Below are 18,695 nucleotides of genomic sequence, written 5' to 3'. Positions count from 1 at the left end.
TAAAGGATGAAATAAAGACAGGTGAAATTTTAAATCCATTATCAACCTTGTGCTTGAAGCTGGATTCTGTTTCTTATGTTGCACTCATTTGTACCTGTGGCCGAGGTTATCCGTGCTTGAACAGCTGATGTCTGGACTGTTCGTGGATGGTGAACTGATCTCCCAGTATTTGTTTGAATTTAATAGTTTGGAAGATAATTAGCTGCTACTAGCCAATGGAACAGTAAAGTTTGATTCTACTACAGCAGAAGAAATGAATGGTTGCCGCCCCCTTGGCTAATGTGACCTTATCCACATGATAAACAGATTTAAAAAGGAAAAATAAAGGGAAAAATTGAACAGAAGCAAAGTGGCAAGGAAATTACAAAATGCACAATTGTAGTTTGAGTAAATCTCTGCTAGGAACGAAGAAGGCTATTCCTTTGGTATGACATCAGAAAATCCAAAATACCCACAGCTGTCCTTCATGCTTCCCATACTGACACAATATCCTGACCTCTCCTAAAACAGGAAGCAAGCATATGTATAGGAGATGTCCGGAAATCAGGAAATACTCAGGAGAATCTGCACACAAAATAAATTCAACATTGTCTCTAGGGACTTCCAGTAAAGCTACTGCTATGCAGACAGAGGCAAAGACCTGTATATACACCAAAGGGTTCCATTGTTTGGGATCCAATCTACACCCCTGTCACTGTCGCCTAGTGATGTCATCCAAGAAAACACTAGACTGGCTACAGAAAGGGCTTTGTTTGTAGATACTAATAATTGCCATTTCTGGACATCAACTTCCAAACAGATCTGGAAGACACCCTAAAATGTACTCATTTGAGACCACTGATTCTGAATAATAGAGCATTTTTCCATAAACCAAGTTGTATTTGGGCTAATTTGTGGCATCTATTAAGCAGGTAATGGTGTCAATGAATCTCTAGAGAGACGCAAAGATTTCCAAAGCTGCAAATCATTGAGGAAGAGTCATTCTGATGCCTCATAAACATTACTGTATTAGAGATCAATTATGCAGTGTCATGCACAATTCTAATTTGTACTTCTTTCATTATTCTTCTGGTTTTGAGAACAGTCTTACCTTGAAAAGTGCCATCTTGAAGGAGGACAACCCCTCCTATGACTTCTGGAGGCTCATTAGTGGTGGGAACCTGTTCCTCCTCTGCATCTTCATGCAATGTCTCTAGAGGTAGTTGTGTTGGTGGGGATTGGGCATGCTTGGTATACTGTGGACTTCTTGGTGGACTTTCATGTCCTACATGACAATAAGGTAGTTTTGCATGTTCAATTGGGCCTTCAGGCACGCCATCTGTGGCTCCATTCATAAATGTAGTGTGCAATAAATGAGGCTGCTCAATACAGACATCAGCCACAATTCTAAAACCCTCTCCTATACCAGACGCAACTTCTATGCTTTGGTCATCAAACTCTCCAGACTGCGTCCCTTCTTCTGCGACAGTCATCTCATATTGTTCTGTGACCTCTCTCTTGAGAATACATACAATATCTGTGTTAAATGAACCTTCCACATTGTCAGTGTTTTCTGGTTGAGGATCCCACATGTCTGGTAACAGAGGCACTGTTTGGTCACTGTCCTCTATAATGGAGTGGGCCATTGGACTATCTTGTGTCCGTGAATGCTCTGTAACATGTTCCTGTGGAGGATTTGTAACCCCTTCAGTATCATCCATAAACTGTGTAAACTGGCTTCTGCTTTCCTCCTGGACTGATAAAGATGCACTATAAATATCTTGCTGCTTGCAGCTTTGTCTGCCATTATCAGTCTCTTTAAGATCACTGTACTTCATGTCCTCAGATATGATGGACAATGACTCATTTTCAAGATTAAAGTCTTGCTGGAATCTCTTAGTTCCATTGTCAAAGGAGAAGTGAATGTGGTCAGTTATCGAGGACTCTCCAACCCCAAATTCAATGTCCACCAAACCTATAGAGTCTGGTTTTTCCACACGATCCGTATCATAATGTGTCACACTTGCTCCCATAATAGAGTTAGATGGCTGCAAATAACCGTGGATTAAACCCTCAGTGGACTTATTGCTACTTAAAGTTTGGTTATTCTTGAATCTTTGGTGCAACTTCTGCTGGCTTTTAAAGTTTAAGGCTATCGACTGAGTTAAGGAGCCCTTCTGAGGACCAAGACGTGGCACTGTAATATCACGTAGATCCACATATTCACCTTCAATCTCACTGGAGCAATCTGATTTGACATCCAGAGTATTAGCTGTTGTATGGCCATGGTTGATACATGCAGGTTCCAAAACAGCTTCCTCATCCTGAACCATCAATTCCTCCACAGGAAAGTCAGTTGGACTCTCTTTACATTTGTGGGTTAAGGTTTCAAAAATTTCTCCTGACTCTTTCTTCTCTACAAACTCAGGATGAACAATCATATCCCACGGCACCCTGTGGAGTTGATCATCACAGGTAAGGAGACAGTTCTGCAGTGAAGCCCCAAGTCGTTCAGAGTTGATGAATTCCAACCATTCCAACGTAAAGATGGAAGTGTAGGACACCTCTGGGAGCACAACCTCCTCAATGTTATGTTGATCCTGTGTAAGACATTTTAGCACAATCCTTGGGGTTTTTCTCAAATAAGGAACAACCTGGAGGTAGAAGTCTCCAGGCTGGAGGAGTCTCCAATCAATGGATGCCAACTGTAGAACAATCTTGTCATGAATACAGAGGGGCCACCCAGCATGTCGGAACAGTAGTCCACAATACTGTAACTGCAAGTCAACGACAACAGACATTATTTTTGACATTCACAGAGCATTTATGTTCATAATATGTATAAATAGGGAAAGAGAGAAACTTAGGGTGAGACAATAAGGGTTACTGGCCGACTAGATTGCAAATGTGAAATAAAATAGGATTTAAAAAAAATCTACCATCAAAATAAAGCATTAATAAACCATGGGCACTCACTCAAAGATCCATACTGTGGTAATCTTCTTACACATGGCCTTCTTCCTTCTAAAGTCAACTTCTAAAATTATGCTAATGAGATTGAAGGGCTCTGGGGCATTACCAGAGCCCACCAGTGCTGCAGATTCACAGGCTGTTAGAATGAGCAGAACATGTCTCTACCAATCCCTGCCTGTGTAATCTAGCAACAGAAGAAAGTAGAGTGGGAGGAGAGACCTGCTTTGCTCAATGTGAAAGCCTGTCAAGCTACAGCAGTGAGGGGCTCTGAAAACACCCACGAGAGCCCTTCTGGCTCATTAGCATAATTATACAAGTTAGAATAAAGGATGCTATGTCATTACCGCAGTCACGGTGCCTGGTTGATTTTGATGGTGGATTTCATTTAATCAATGCTAACATTTTCATGCAAACATGGCTTCTTAGTAGTTGGGAATCACTGCTTATGGATACAGCTAGGTAAAGCTCTACAGTATACACATCTATCATAATAGACTTCAATGTCATGCTAATTAACCTTTTTGAGTGACCTCAGAAAATATTTTGACATACAAATTTTTTTCATACAGTTTCTAAATCCACAATAATTACATACATTTGGAGTAGCAACAGATAACCTTTAGGATGGGATTTTGTACTGTAGTTTTGTCACCACTGGCACAAACCATTGTGAAATACTACAGTTTTGCCATGGTTGTGTGTTTATAACAGCAACTATGATAAAACTACCCTTCTTTTGTGTGTCCACAACTTGTTTGAGGAATAAAAACTTTATGCAAAAACCTGAAGGTGAAAACATTGAAATTGTATTAGAGAAATAATATTATGATTGTTAGAATGTTACATATCTCCCCTCTTACTCCACTTTACTCACACAAGCCTCCTGTTGTAAGCCCTGCAAGATTCGTTTTGCTGGGATCAAAAAATCAATAAGATAACTAAGGCCGTCTCCGCGGTAGGTCTTCTCCACAACATCCAAAACTTGGCACAACACAGTAGCAGCGGTGGAATCAAATGGATGGTAGAGGGAGGAGAGGGTCTTCTGAATGCAACCGTCCAGAGACTGGGAATCCTTCAAAGGGAGAGAACAGAAATGCACAGCTGCTTAAGCCATTCCATTTAAAGATCGTCCTTTCTCAGAAGACTGCAATGCCACTCATTTAACCCACCCTTAGCCTTGACCATGGGTAGAATGTTTCTATTGAAAATATATCCCTTACACCCTAGATGTACAAACCTTAAACCACTTTAGGGAATAAATATGGCACAATTTTGTTGTATGTGACTTGCACCAGATTGTAAATGTGAAGTGCACTAATATAAATGTGGCCATATGACTGCAATGGAGTGTGCACTTCTGTCTGTCTAGTAATGCACACTCCTAGTTTATGCAAAATAGCATCATTTGCGTAAGCTCAGCAGCTTCTGACACACATCAGACAGACACTTGCTCTTCCAAACTAACATGTGCAGTGAGACAAAGAGGAGGCTCTCATTGAAGAAAATTTGTGTGACTCAAGTACAGCTGATCATCATTGATCTGACCCCCCTTGTGGAGCACAAAAGAACCCCCTATTCTGGAACTACTACTTTTTTATATGACTGACCACAGATTCTCTAAATCTTTGATAAAATGGACTTAAAGGAAGCCTACCACTTGAAGTGGCAGGTTTCCGATGGCAATACCGGGCACCAGCTCAGGGTGAGCTGGTGCCGGAGCTTATTTTAGTTAGTGTTTTAAACCGCGGTATCGCGGTTTAAAACACTTTTTAAACTTTATAGCCGGTGCATGGAGGTACGCGCTCGGCGCTTACCATGCGCGCGGCTCTCATTCACTTCCTATGTAGCCGCGCGCACGGTAAGCGCCGAGCGCGTACCTGCCTGCGCCGGCTATAAAGTTTAAAAAGTGTTTTAAACCGCGATACCTCGATTTAAAACACTAACTAAAAAATAAGCTCCGGCACCAGCTCACCCTGAGCTGGTGCCCGGTATTGCCATCGGAAACCTGCCACTTCAAGTGGTAGGTTTCCTTTAAAGGATATAAATATACCATATTCATTAATTTATGGCTACGACTTTGGATATTTTGACCTATACCTTATAGGTATTATTCTATTTGACAGAGATGGTGGATTTCCATCTTTGATACCCCTGTGTTTCACTTACTACAAATTCAGATGCCGGCTTCCCTTTTTGCGCCCCCATTGGTACCTCACCACCATGGCTTTGTAGGTCACTATGCGGGATAAGATTTTATGTTAACTTCAAATTAATATACTTTATACCTCATGCTCCTTTTAGGGGATTTTTTTTTTTACTAGAGATCAGGATTGCCGTATTGATGCTTTAATGGTTACTTACCAAATTGACACTATTGGCTACTTTGGTAGGAATTATTATATAATTTCTAAAGACCTGAATGCAGTTTTATTCCTCAATGGTTCCTTTTTAGATGAGCTTATATAATACTGCTACCTGCTTAGGGTGAAGCCACATGTCACATTTTTGGACCGTTTTAAAGCATGCATTTTCAGTCTGTTTAAAAACGCATGTGTTTGGCTGGTTTTAGTCTGTTCTACAGCTGCCTATACTTCTAGAAATGAAGATAAACAGGTTCAAAGCAGCTAAACACATTATAAACATGAAAATACGGATGTGTTTTAAAAACGCATCAGTTTTTAAACAGACTTTAAAACGGTTCAAAAACCTGACATGTGGTATTACCCTAAGCCTTACTGTGATGTTGTTAAATACATAGCTATCTCTTACAATGCTGGGATAAGTTTATGAACGCATGATGTTCTGACAATGGCGTCATGCTTGTTATTCATCGGCATTTTTTGTAGAATATTCTGCCGTTTACTTTTATCACTAATCAACATCTCTCTGTACCTATATTGTGCTTCGATTTATATAGTAATGATGGTTTTTCACGCTGTAGTGCTGCAATTTAATTATATTATACTACTTATTGATTACAGGCAGTCCCCGGGTTACATACAAGATAGGGTCTGTAGGTTTGTTCTTAAGTTGAATTTGTATGTAAGTCGGAACTGAATATTTTATCATTGTAATCCCAGCCAGAACTTTTTTGGTCTCTGTGACAATTGGATTTTAAAAATGTTTGGTTGTCATAAGAATCAGCCTTAACACTAAAGCTTCATTACAGACACCTGTGATAACTGTTACAGCTGATTATTGTAGCCTAGGACTAAAGTACAATAAATTACCGATATCCAGTGGTCCGTTTGTAACTAGGGGTCGTATGTAAGTCGAGTGTTCTTAAGTAGGGGATCGCCTGTATACAATCAACACTTGTTTTTTTTTTAATAGAATATAAAAACTTCTTTGCATTATGCACGCGATTATATTCGCCCGTTATATGGTATACGATATTGAGGTTTTTCTATTACTTGTCAGTGTGTACTTCATATACTTTCTCTATCTTGCCATTGATTAGTTTTTTACTCGCCTAGTCATCTAACATATCACAGTTTATAGGGGTATTTCTGGGTATACTGTAACATTGCAACGTCTCTTACTGATATTATATATATCCTGTGCATGTCACGGATTAACTGATGTTTGCCTAACCCCTTGGCGTATTACTGCAGGGATAGTTATATATTTTTTGCATATGCACTACCTAGTAACCAAATATTATGATGTTTCTAACTTCTCACCCGGCGCCACGTCATTTCGGGTATGGATCACTGCAATGTTCCGCGCCATTAAGTCTGACTTGATATACAGCTGTTGGCGAGTACGATGGGGGGTATTTATGGGAGCATGGCATAACAGGGGGCACTTTCACCCCTGAGAAAGTCTCCAACAGGAGACAGAACGCGTGGGATGCCCTCCACCTCCGCTATATCCACTAACCAACCCGCTGTCGGACTATCATGACACTGACCTGTGTACCTTCTATTATCCTACTGTAATGTATGACAGTACATGTATTTTGGTGATTTGCATCTAATATGTCCAACAGTCTTGGTTAATACTGCGGGATGCAGCTCTCATATTTATTCAATATGGTACCCTGCATGTGCTTTATATTTATCGATTTACTGTTACGGGTGGTTTAGGAATTATTCACCGTTAGAGGAGGTGTATTGTTGGTTAACCTTACCTGGCTAATCAAACTATTTGTTTGTTATTTGTACCTTGTACATTTTTTAATTGTTTTTAATGTTGTTTTGCAAGGAAGAATGTGTTTTTAATGTCCACTTTCTTTGTTGGACAAATATTTTTCTATTGCTTGAATAAAGATTTACTATATATTTACTATCCTGACCTTATGACACACATCTTTTTCTCGGTGCAATACTGACACTGATTCATGTCAACTCACTTTTTTTAGTCACTTTAAAATCTAAGAAATTAAAGGAGAAATGGCAAGCAGATTCTCTGATGTTCATTTCATCTTGTATATGTAAATAAGTATAAGAACAGGTTTACCTGCAAATCAGCACCCAAGCTAACATCCACCTTAGAAACTGCTCTACGTTTATACATGAAGTGGAGTCACTTTGTACACCTATTACCTTACATGACCTTGTAGTGATCTTAAATTATGCTCAGTATTATAGCCGGGAGCTGCAATCACTATTCTGGTCTTGGAGTCAAGGTGGCAAATCTAATACTGAAGGGGAAGATCTATCATGGTTTGACGCCAGTCTTTTTTACGTAAAAGTCCTGAAATGATCGCAATTACTATTGTACCGGCAGTAATATTGATAATTTTCCTTTACGCCAAGTGAGCGTGAAAGTGGCGTGTCCTCCGTTGGAATGGGCCAACACAAGGCTCTCCAGCACCAGGCTTGCAGGCTGCAGCGCAATTTCACACGAGACAGAATTGAATCATATAACAAAAAAATTAAAAATGTTCTTTTTGAGGAACAATAAAAATGATATACAGGTTTAGGTTCTAAGTACAAGATAAATAAAGCAATACAGTGCCTTGCGAAAGTATTCGGCCCCCTTGAACTTTTCTACCTTTTGCATCATTTCAGGCTTCAAACATAAAGATATAAATTTTTAACTTTTAGATGAATAATCAACAAGTGGGACACAATTGTTAAGTGGAATGAAATTGATTGGATATTTTAAACATTTGTAAAAAAAAATAAAAAATAAACTGAAAAGTGGGCCGTGCAATATTATTTGTCCCCCTTAAGTTAATACTTTGTAGCGCCACCTTTCGCTGCAAGTCGCTTGGGGTATCAGGTCTCTATCAGTTTTGCACATTGAGAGACTGAAATTCTTGCCCATTCTTCCTTGCAAAACAACTCAAACTCAGTGAGATTGAAGGGAAAGCAGTTTTCGGCTCTTTCCACCGATTCTCGATTTAGCTTTATGTTTGGGATCATTGTCTTGTTGGAAGATAAAGCTCCTTCCCAGGCTCAGGCTTTTGCAGACTCCAACAGGTTTCCTTCCAGATTGGTCCTGTATTGGGCTCCATCTTCCCATCAACTTTAACCATCTTCCCTGTCCCTGCAGTAGAAAAGCCCAAACCAGGATGCTGCCACCACCATGTTTGACAGTTTTGTATTTGGCATTGTGGCCAGAAGGTTCGATTTTGGTTTCATCTGACCAGACCACCTTCTTACACATGTTTGGTGTCTCCAGATGGCTTGTGGCAAACTTTAAACAAGACTTTTTATTGATACATTTGAGAAATGTCTTTCTTCTTGCCATTCTTCCATAAAGGGCAGATTTGTGCAGTGTACAACTGACTGTTGTCCTAGGGACAGACTCTTACCACCACAGCTGTAGATCTTTGCAGTTTTTCCAGAGTGATCATGGACCTCTTGGCTGCATCTTTGATCATTCTTCTTCTTGTTTGAGATGAAAGTTTAGAGGTATGGCTGGGTCATTGGTAGATTTGCAGTGGTCTAATACTCCCTCCATTTCAACATGATCGCTTGCAAGTGCTCCTTGGCATGTTTAAAGTTTGTGAAATCTTTTTGTATCCAAATCCAGCTTTAAACTTCTCCACATCAGTATCATAGACCTGTCTGGTGTGTTCCTTGGTCTTCATGATGCAGAACCCTGAGACTATGACACAGCAGGTGTATTTATACGGTGACTTAATTACACATAGGTGGATTATATCTATCATCATCAGTCATTTAGGACAACATTGGATCTCTGAGATCCTCACTGAACCTCTGGAGGGAGTTTGCTGCACTGAAAGTAAAGGGGCCGAATAATATTGCACGCCCCACTTTTCAGTTTATTACTTTTTGCGAAATTGCAAAATATCCAATAAATTTTGTTCCACTTCACAATTGTGTCCCACTTGTTGTTGATTCTTCACCAAAAAAATTACAGTTTTATATTTTTATGTTTGAGGCCTGAAAGGTAGAAAAGTTCAAGGGGGCCAAATACTTTCCCAAGGTACTGTATATGTGCACAGTAAATAGTACATGTTTTTGTATCCAAATCCAGCTTCAAACTTCTTTACAACAGTAGTACGGGCCTGCCTCGTGTGTTCCTTGGTACAGAAGTATAGCGAGTATGAGACCTGTGCATGGTGATTCACCAGTAGTTTAATGAATGCAGCTCTGGATTTAATAGAGGATGTAACTCAGGGTCATTACAACATAAGTAATGCAATTTATTTACAAAGCTGCTTAATGTTGCTTGATCAATGCTGGTTGTAAACTGTAAAGTGATGTAGAAAAGTGAAGTTACGAGCAGTCTGGTGTAGGAAAGCTGACATTCCTACGTCATAGCAAACAAAAGAGGCATTTAATTATTACAATAAACAGCCAATAGGACATGAGGAGTTTCCTGAAGGCAGACAGAGCCGCTGTCCCCCACCCGCACTCAACTATTAAATGCTCTTTGTTCCAAGCTGATCTCTTCATTGTACTTTATGAATGGTAAAAGACGTAATGAGCGCTGTATGGAGGCACTGTTTACAGAAACCACCTGAAGTATACTGTGTGGCAAGAACCCCCACATACATGCCTTACGATGCATCCTTATTTTGGGATCCGTGCACCTACCTATATGCAACATTCAACACTGTTGCCATCTGTTCCAACCTCCCAGTGCAGATGGGTTTTCTACAGGACAATGAGTCACAGTGAAACAATCAGCTAATTTACGGTATACACTACCCAGCGACAAGATCATCTTACTCAGCACCACAAGGGTGTCAGTCACTTTATGCCAAGTTTGCAAACCTTGGTCCCAAGCAGAGATGTGGACCATGACAGACATGTAAACTCAGCCAAATGTCACCATGTCTCTCGCCATGCAACCATCACATCCTCTCATAAAGATGCAGTTAATAAGGTGATCCTCCATTGGCCATTTATTTTTTAAAAATATGTCACACAACTTTACAAGGCTCCTGAATAGTAAACCAATTTATATTTCCAGTGGTTGCCCTCAAATAGTCACTTAGCTTTTCAAATATTTCTAGTTTTATAAAAACTTCCAAAATGAAGAATTGGAAATAATTTAAGTTTTTGATATCATTGATACACCACCATTACTCCTGGGCTGACCACCTACCTTTTCAAACTGCTAAAAGACAGTATAGTAACACTACTTTCCATACTTTACAGCCGCAAGACGGAAAAAGTCGGGAAACCCGACGAAAGTGCGGCCGTGGAGACATTAGTAAATGAGCCCCAATATGTTTTCATTGTGTTCTGAAACGAATTGCAAATGCATCAGGCAAAATGCATCCCAAAGCACATTATTAGTAATGATGGAAAAAACGTAAATATGTTTTAACCCTGTAAGGATTTGGCCCTTTTTTGTTTTTTTCATTTTTATTTTTCACTCCCCACAATCAAAAATCTATGTATATATATATATATTTTTTTTTACACATAAAGAGTTTAACGGCTTGTTTTCTGCGTTACAAACAGTGGTTCATAGTGATGGTATTTATTCTTCCATGTCGTGTACTGGGAAGCGGGACAACAATTCCAAATGCAGTGAAATTAGTGAAAAACCGCATTTGTGCCGTTTTCTTGTGAAGCCACCGGCAAGGTGCTGGTTAACACCGATCATGGGTGTTACCGGTAAGACTTTTCTGCGATAACCTGCGACATGATATTAAAGTCAAACCAGTATATCTATTCCATGAGGAAACAGTTCGTTTGTGGAGCAGCACAGCAAGTGTAATGGATCAAGTCCAATGGTGGGTGCACACCTCCAACAAACCCGATCCACCGGTTTGTAAGGTCAGATATCCAAAAAAATGCAATGAGGCAGCACTCCAGTACTTGGGATGAGCTGAACCGTTGCACCTTATTTTGCCATGGGTGAATAAAGATCACCTTTATACTTAACGGAGTGCTGCCATCTATTCCATGAGGAATAGATTCCTAACTGTAGACAGCGCTGTTTCGATGTGTTTACATCTCAAAAGTAGTGTAGGGAACTGGTTTAGCTAAATGAGAGACCTTTGACTAGGGTCAGGAAAGAGCTCTTCTTAACGAGGCTTTGCCAATTAAGAAGGTTATAAGGGGGATGTCAAGGTAGCTAAGAGGCGTTGTTTTCTTTATCCCAATCCAGTAAAACATTTTTGCATTGCTCTTTTTGAAAACAACAGTCAAACTGACAAAACAGAGTAAAGGTTCATTCACATATCAGCATTTCTCAGTATGCTATGTATTTCTTCTCACTTCCATTGTTTTCAAAAGCTCAGTGGTCAGTTGAAGAAAATTTGGAGCATGTCCGATTATTTCCACATTTGCAGAGCACTGAAAATGGACTTTTTTTTTGTGGATGCACGCGCGTGCTTGTCCGAATGAGCCCTAATACTGTTATGTTCATCCTAGAGTGATCACCCAGTATTTTAGGTTCTTGAACTTCAATTCACTCATGATATGGGGTAACACTTCCATGCTTCCCCCTCGGGGGGGGGAGGGGGGGGCCTCAAGCCACAAGGCTAAACAGCATATGTCCATTTATGGACCATGTTCGCCTGACCAAATGGCAAGTCTGCATTTTATTAGAGAAATATTCCCCCTGCTACCACCAGAATAGTCAGCTCAGTCCCAGACTCCTTAATGGCTGGTTGGGCCAATAATGGATTCATACAAATCTCCTTTCTGCTACATTTCTGCAATTTTGGAATCTTGCAGGGAAAAAGCAAAGCTCCACGTGTAGAGAGCAATAAACCTGGCATGTGTCTCTCACACTAGTACTTGCCATAAGGTAAGTCTGAATTCCACAGAAAACAAGTTCCAACAAGACATAACGCAATGAGTGGCAATGAAATGTATCAGTCCTGGAGTGTTTGACATTGTGACAAACAAGGAGCCTGCTCCTTCATTTACATAATATTATTTCCAGGAGGCTGCGCAAAGGATCTGTGCATGGAGCCACGATATCAGCACTATGCAAATTTCTCCTTAAATGATCTATTGTCCTCACAGTCACATTTTCATTTTGGAAATTTCGGGCCAGTCGGAAAGTTCAGCTTCCCATGGACACCCATAAGCTGGAGGCCCATGAGAAATCTGTAAACTAACGGAGCAGCAAAGCAGTGGGTTCCCATCACAAAGTTACGCTTTTTAAATTAATGTAATGATTAAAATTTGAGATTTGCCTTAAATTAAAATCTATTTAAAAAAAAAAAAAAAAAACAACAGCAAGCTCTGTGCAGCGCTGCATAATCTTTGAGCAGTACATAAATAAAGAATTATTATTATTAACAGAGTTCTTACTATACTAAAACAACTTTAAGCCTCCGCTATTACCATCCTTCAGTAAAATGTGCTGTCCATGGCTAATACGTATGTAGTCTTTTTTTCCTGACACAGTGTACAGAGAGTCCCTCATGTCTCCCATATCCTATTCCGAACACTGCAGACAGCAGTCTCAGGCTGCAGAGGATGTTTGTGTATAAAGCAGGACTCACCTTGTACAAGCAGAAAAACCACAGAGAGGATTTTGAAAATATGAAATGCAAAAATGTTTCCCAAGCACATTAACCCTCGCTGAGATCTCTGCTCTGCTACACCACTATTTTACACTCAAGACACGCCCATACAAATGACACCCACCAACATTACTGTAAGGCTCACTTCACACTACTGTTCCTTCCCTCCGTTACTTAAAACCGTTAAAAAAGTAAAGAGTGGAGGTTTAACATTGGGTTACTGTATCACTTAAAAATCCCATTGTCATCAATGTAAATTTTATGTCATCCGTTATGTTCCATTAAAAGATCCATTAATCATGGGTTTTTTGGAGGGGGAAAAAAAAAACCAGAGACTGCAGTAATTTTCCTCTTTTCTGAAAAGAACGCATGGATAACGGATTCATGACAAAACTGACCATAATGGATGGCATAAAATTGTGTGAATTTATCCTAACACTGAATTCTCCACCTCTCTGGAAGCCTTCTTACTAAAGATACAACTTTCCTCTAAATTAAAACTTTTATGTCCCAATATCCTATATTAAACTTGGCATACATCCTTTGTTTTAGGTGAGTCACTGTGTACATACCAACGCTGGGAGAAGGGGCAGCCGTGAGATTTTAGACAACTGGAAACTAAGTAATGATTTTATTTTTATGTTCTATTATTATAATTATAACTATTTTTACTATATACAAACGCTCCCCAACTTAAGAGCACCCGACAGACGACCCCTAGTTACAGACGGACCTCTCTGCCCACTGTGACCACTGGTGAAGCTCTCTGGATGCTTTACTTTAGTCCCAAGGTTGCAATGATCAGCTGTAAGGAGTCTGTAATGAAGCTTTATTGATAATTTTCTCTGTAGTTACAATTATAAAACATACCTGTTCCGACTTACATACAAATTCAACTTAAGAACCTATCTTGTACGTAACCTGGGTACTGTCTGTACTACTAATATTTTTTTACCAACTACAGTCCAAGGGGGTGCTGTTCTACATATTGATGGAGGGGTTTCAATTGTGAACTAAAACTTAATTGGTGCTGTACATAAGGTTATCAAAGGGGGCTTGTATATAAATTAAAGGAAAATATTTGGTGGCGCTGCTCAGCTCTCCAACCCTTCTGGAACAAAGTATTTGAGAGTCACCCCATCCCCCCAAATTGCTCTACTGTCGATTATACCTGGAACTATCTCCACTGTCAAGAAAGGCCTCCTTCGACATTTCCTGACCGTGGCTCGCACGGTTATTCCAAGACATTGGAAGAACCCGCAATCTCCCACGACAGTCGAGTGGATCCAGGAACTTGGGTATATACGGAGAATGCTGGAGTTGGTAGCCAGCGACTCCCCAGATCCAGGGAAGACGAACACTGCATGGACCCCTTAGGAAGTATTCATAAACACCCCGGAATTCCAGGACCTGCTCCTGTCATAGATTGCTCCTTTGTCGCTCCCGACCATGAATGCGTAGTCTTACGGGCTCCCTATCCCTTTTACCCCTCCCCCCCTCACACCCTTTTCTAAATGTTTGTTTCCTTGCTTTATCTATTCTTTTGTTAATTCGTCAAATAATAATAACCTTGTTGATTGGGATGGCATATGGGGACTCTATACGCGACATCTTATGTTATGACCCTTCTCCCCATGTTTCAACGAACATATGATCTATAATGTTCCTGATCCTGCGTGATCAGTCATGTATTGCCATCTCCTACCTGCATTGTTCCATTTTTGTTTTCTTTCTAATAAATGTTGATTATACATAAATTAAAGGAAATCTACCTTCAAAATCAAGCACTTACTCATAGATCCAGGCACAGATACTGTGTTAATCTTCTTGTACTTGTTATCCACGGCCTCCTTCTTTCTAAAATCAACTTTTAAAATTATGCTAATAACATACTATCCTTGCAGATCTGTGATCTGGCTTTACAGATTGTTATACTGTCTCACCCTCCCCCTGCTACCTCAGCACTACGCCTCCGTCTGCCACTATACGTCAATGTATACGATCAGTGTATATGTCGGGAGCTTTCCTGCGTACAAGCTGAGTGCAAACTAAACAACGTGATGTGAACCCAGCCTAAAATGTTTATACTTCTGTGAATAAGGCCTTTGGGCTGCATAAAGGCAGATATTTCATGGTTACTTCACTGAATCAATAAGAACATTTGAGACACATCATTGCTATCTTCATATGATATGGGCTGTTTGCACAATGTGTAGATCTGATGGCTGGTAATATTACCATTACTGTTATTTCCTTTCTGATATATAACATTCTGCTATCAAGAGCTGGAATGTTTTCATTGAACTCAGCAAGTGTAAGACATAGAAACACTTATCTAACCTTGAATTCTGGAAAGCAAATTACACCATCTCTAAAGCAGTTAGTTTGGATGCCTGCAAAAATTTCTCAGAAAAGTGGTTTCCCAAAACACAGATGCTACAGCAAAATATTGATAAGAAAAAAATCACTAACAGCAGGCATATAAAAATAAGGGATAAGGAGTGAGTTCCCATTTTCTCAATCATATTTAACAACTATGTGGGTACAGTGAAAAAAAACCCCTAGCCTGTACATGGACCAATTATAAAAAAAAAACCTGCTTTTTTGTGGATGGCAAAACAGATGACACACAGAAGTGACATACAGAACGGGTAAAAAAATGGACCTCAACCCCAAATCACGCAATTATTTCCTATGCTCCAAAGAAAAAAAATTAGGAGCACCGGCCATAATGTCTCTTTTCCCAGTATAAGTCCAGTCTCAGCAGCACCCACATACTGGCTTGGGTCCCAGCAGTAAACAAAGCTGTGATTGTGGGTCAGACTGAAAAAAAATTCCCATCTGTGCCACTCCCCCCTCTAGAATACCTCGTCGAGCAAGTATCAGCCGTGCCCAAAAATATATTAAATGCTAGTCATAGCCTCAAGTCACATAACCCAACATTATAAATGGCATATACTGGTCACATGCTCTGATGAAACTGATGCTACAATGACAGATCTGCAGCTTCTCATATCTGGGTGGGACCTTTTCATTATGGGCCTTCTGCTTAGCATAATTACTAACAGTAGATGGGTTTAGGTGATAAGTGCAACATGTGTCCAGGCATTAAACGCTTTTAATGAGCTTGAAGGGCTCTATTGAGATTACAATCCATGAATCCCAAATGCCACTTACAAATCAACTGTAAATAATGTTAAAAGACAATGTGTAGAAAATGATCCCCTGTAATGAATAGTATGTCTGTACACAACAAATTCCAAAGACTGAGGGATGGTCTGTGGACACTTGCAGCTATAGATGGTATTAAAGAGGGCTGTGTCTCAGCAGGATGTACCAAGCATCACTTAAAGCTGATGTGTTATGTACAAATTTGGGAAATATCAGTGTTATGAGCCTTCACGAATTACAGACAAACCAATGCAGCTCAACTACAGTTCCCATCAGTATCCCCATTGAATCTGCTGCTGGGAATTGAAGTATATAAAGCATTCAATATGGAGTTTTTAGGATGACTGCACAGGGTGTGGAACAGCTTTGGAATTTACAGTGCAGTGGAAAACTGACAAAATTGTCTCTGTACTGTTGCTGTTTTAAGACACCTTTTTGTTGCAACAGGGAAATCCACACACAGGGGCAGATTTACTTACCCGGTTCATTCGCGATCCAACGGCGCGTTCTCTGCGCTGGATTCGGGTCCGGCCGGGATTTATTAAGGTAGTTCCTCCGACGTCCACCAGGTCCCTGGAACGCACTGGAATACACCGAGCCGGGCTGAGTGAAAGGTAAGTGCAAGCTCTGCGACACATTTTTTGTTTTAAATGCGGCGGTTTTTCCAAATCCGTCGGGATCTCGTTCGGCCACGCCCCCCGATTTCCGTCGCGTGCATGTCAGCGCCGATGTGCCACAATCCGATCGGGTGCGCCAAAATCCTGGGGCAATTCAGGGGAAATCGTCGCAAATCGTAAATATTCGGGTAACAAGTCGGGAAAACGCGAATTGGGCCCTTAGTAAATGACCCCCATAATCTGGACAATGGTGAGAAAATTGATGCACACATTTTGACCTGGGGATTTTACAATTTACAGATTCAGGTTCAGAGGGGGACATTCAATTCTACCTGGCATAGAATAATAATAGTAATAATTCCTTTATTTATATAGCGCACACAGATTACACAGCGCTGCACAGGGCTTGCCAAATCAGTCCCTGTCCCCATGGGGCTCACAATCGAATCAACCTATCAGCATGTTTTGGATTGTGAGAGGAAACTGGTGGGCCGGAGGAAACCCAAGCAAACATGGTGAGAATGTACAAACTCTTTGTAGATTGTACCCAAGCCTAACTTACTTACTCAGAACACTCCACGCTGGTGCACTCCACCACAAACTGTGAACCTCTTCAGAGTCCTGTCTTAGGGTGAAGACACACATGGCGTTTTTGGGCCGTTTTTACTAATTGCGTTTTCAAATCGTTAAAAACGCATGCGTTGAAAAACGCATCCGTTTTTTAAAAACGCATGCGTTTTTTGAAAACGCATGCGTTTTTGTCCGTTTTTCATTGCGCAATTTCGGAAAACCGGACAAAAACGCATGCGTTTTCAAAAACCGCATGCGTTTTTAAAAAACGTATGCGTTTTTTAACGCATGCGTTTTTAACGATCTGAAAACGCAATTAGTAAAAACGGCCCAAAAACGCCATGTTTGTCTTCACCCTTAGGGTGATGCCACACATGCCGTTATGAACCAGTTTTTGGTCTGTTTTTAAGCAGTGTGTCCAAAAACGCATTTGTTAAAAAATGCATGCGTTTTTGAAAAACGCAAGCGTTTTTTGAAAACGCATGTGTTTTTTGAAAACGCATCCTTTTTTGACCAGTTTTAATTAGACAATACAAGACACTGAATGCTGATTGGCGATAAACACATATGCGATCGGCCATGGCCCGGTCCAGTGCGTTTTGATTGCATTACAAAACAGAAGCAAAACACAATCATGTGACAGCACCCTTAGGGTGATGCCACACATAGCGTTTTGAACCCGTTTTTGGTCAGTTTTTAATCAGTCCATTAAAAAACGCATGCGTTAAAAAAAGCATCCGTTTTTTGAAAATACATCAATTCTTTAACATTTTTAATTAAGATAATTGGTAAAACCTGTCAAAAACGAATGCGTTTTTTAACGGACTGCTTAAAAATGACCAAAAATGGGTTCAAAACGCCATTTGGCATCACCCTGAGGCTGGTGGCAAACGCAGACAAAGCCGCACCCACCGGGGCGGGCTGCGGCCCGATCGCATCGGCATTTCTATGGTAATGCCTGCGATCGGAAACAAGCCGCCGGTGTTTTGCGTTAATTTAATGCATCACCCTTAGGGCGCTTTCACATGATGTGTTGAGTCTCGTTTTTGATGCGCTTTTGACGCATTCCAAAGGCTTCAACCTTGATCACATGTAACATTACATTTGCCAAAATGCAATGTCACCTCAACATGTGATCAAGGCTGAAGCCTTTGGAATGTGTCAAAAACGCATAAAAAAATGTGGCGCATCACATTGTTTGAACAAGCCACAGAGCAGAGGACAGGACTCTTAGGCCCCTTCCACACTTGCGTTGCAGATCACGTCGGGCGCGTTCACACGTTGCGTTTTGACCTGCGTTTTCATTGCGTTTGAAACGCATATACAACAGCTGAGGAGATGTGATTTTCCTAATTACATCACTGTTAACGTTTCCGTTTACAAAACGCATCGTAAACGCGATGTTAACACACACGTTAACAAAGTGTTAACACATGCGTTTTGTTAATGCATGCGTTAACATTGCGTTA

At 40.4% G+C, this 18,695-nt stretch overlaps 1 protein-coding gene across 2 annotated transcripts in view; it reads right to left on the bottom strand.

The window, feature by feature from the left end:
• LOC140070528 (puratrophin-1-like) overlaps positions 1-18,695 on the bottom strand; it is a 68,449-nt gene that overhangs the window by 35,664 nt on the left and 14,090 nt on the right. For both annotated transcript variants that reach the window (XM_072117148.1, XM_072117150.1), the window contains exons 2-3: positions 3,827-4,024; positions 1,091-2,756 (exon numbers count right to left, since the gene is read on the bottom strand). In XM_072117148.1, the coding sequence (XP_071973249.1) occupies positions 1,091-2,756; positions 3,827-4,024 (1,864 nt within the window). The remainder of the gene's footprint in view (positions 1-1,090; positions 2,757-3,826; positions 4,025-18,695) is intronic.

Source organism: Engystomops pustulosus, chromosome 7, assembly GCF_040894005.1.
Source record: "Engystomops pustulosus chromosome 7, aEngPut4.maternal, whole genome shotgun sequence".
In the NCBI taxonomy this organism is placed as follows: Eukaryota; Metazoa; Chordata; class Amphibia; order Anura; family Leptodactylidae; genus Engystomops; species Engystomops pustulosus.
Note: the sequence above shows the minus strand (reverse complement) of the source record. Positions and strands in the feature narration are given on the sequence as shown.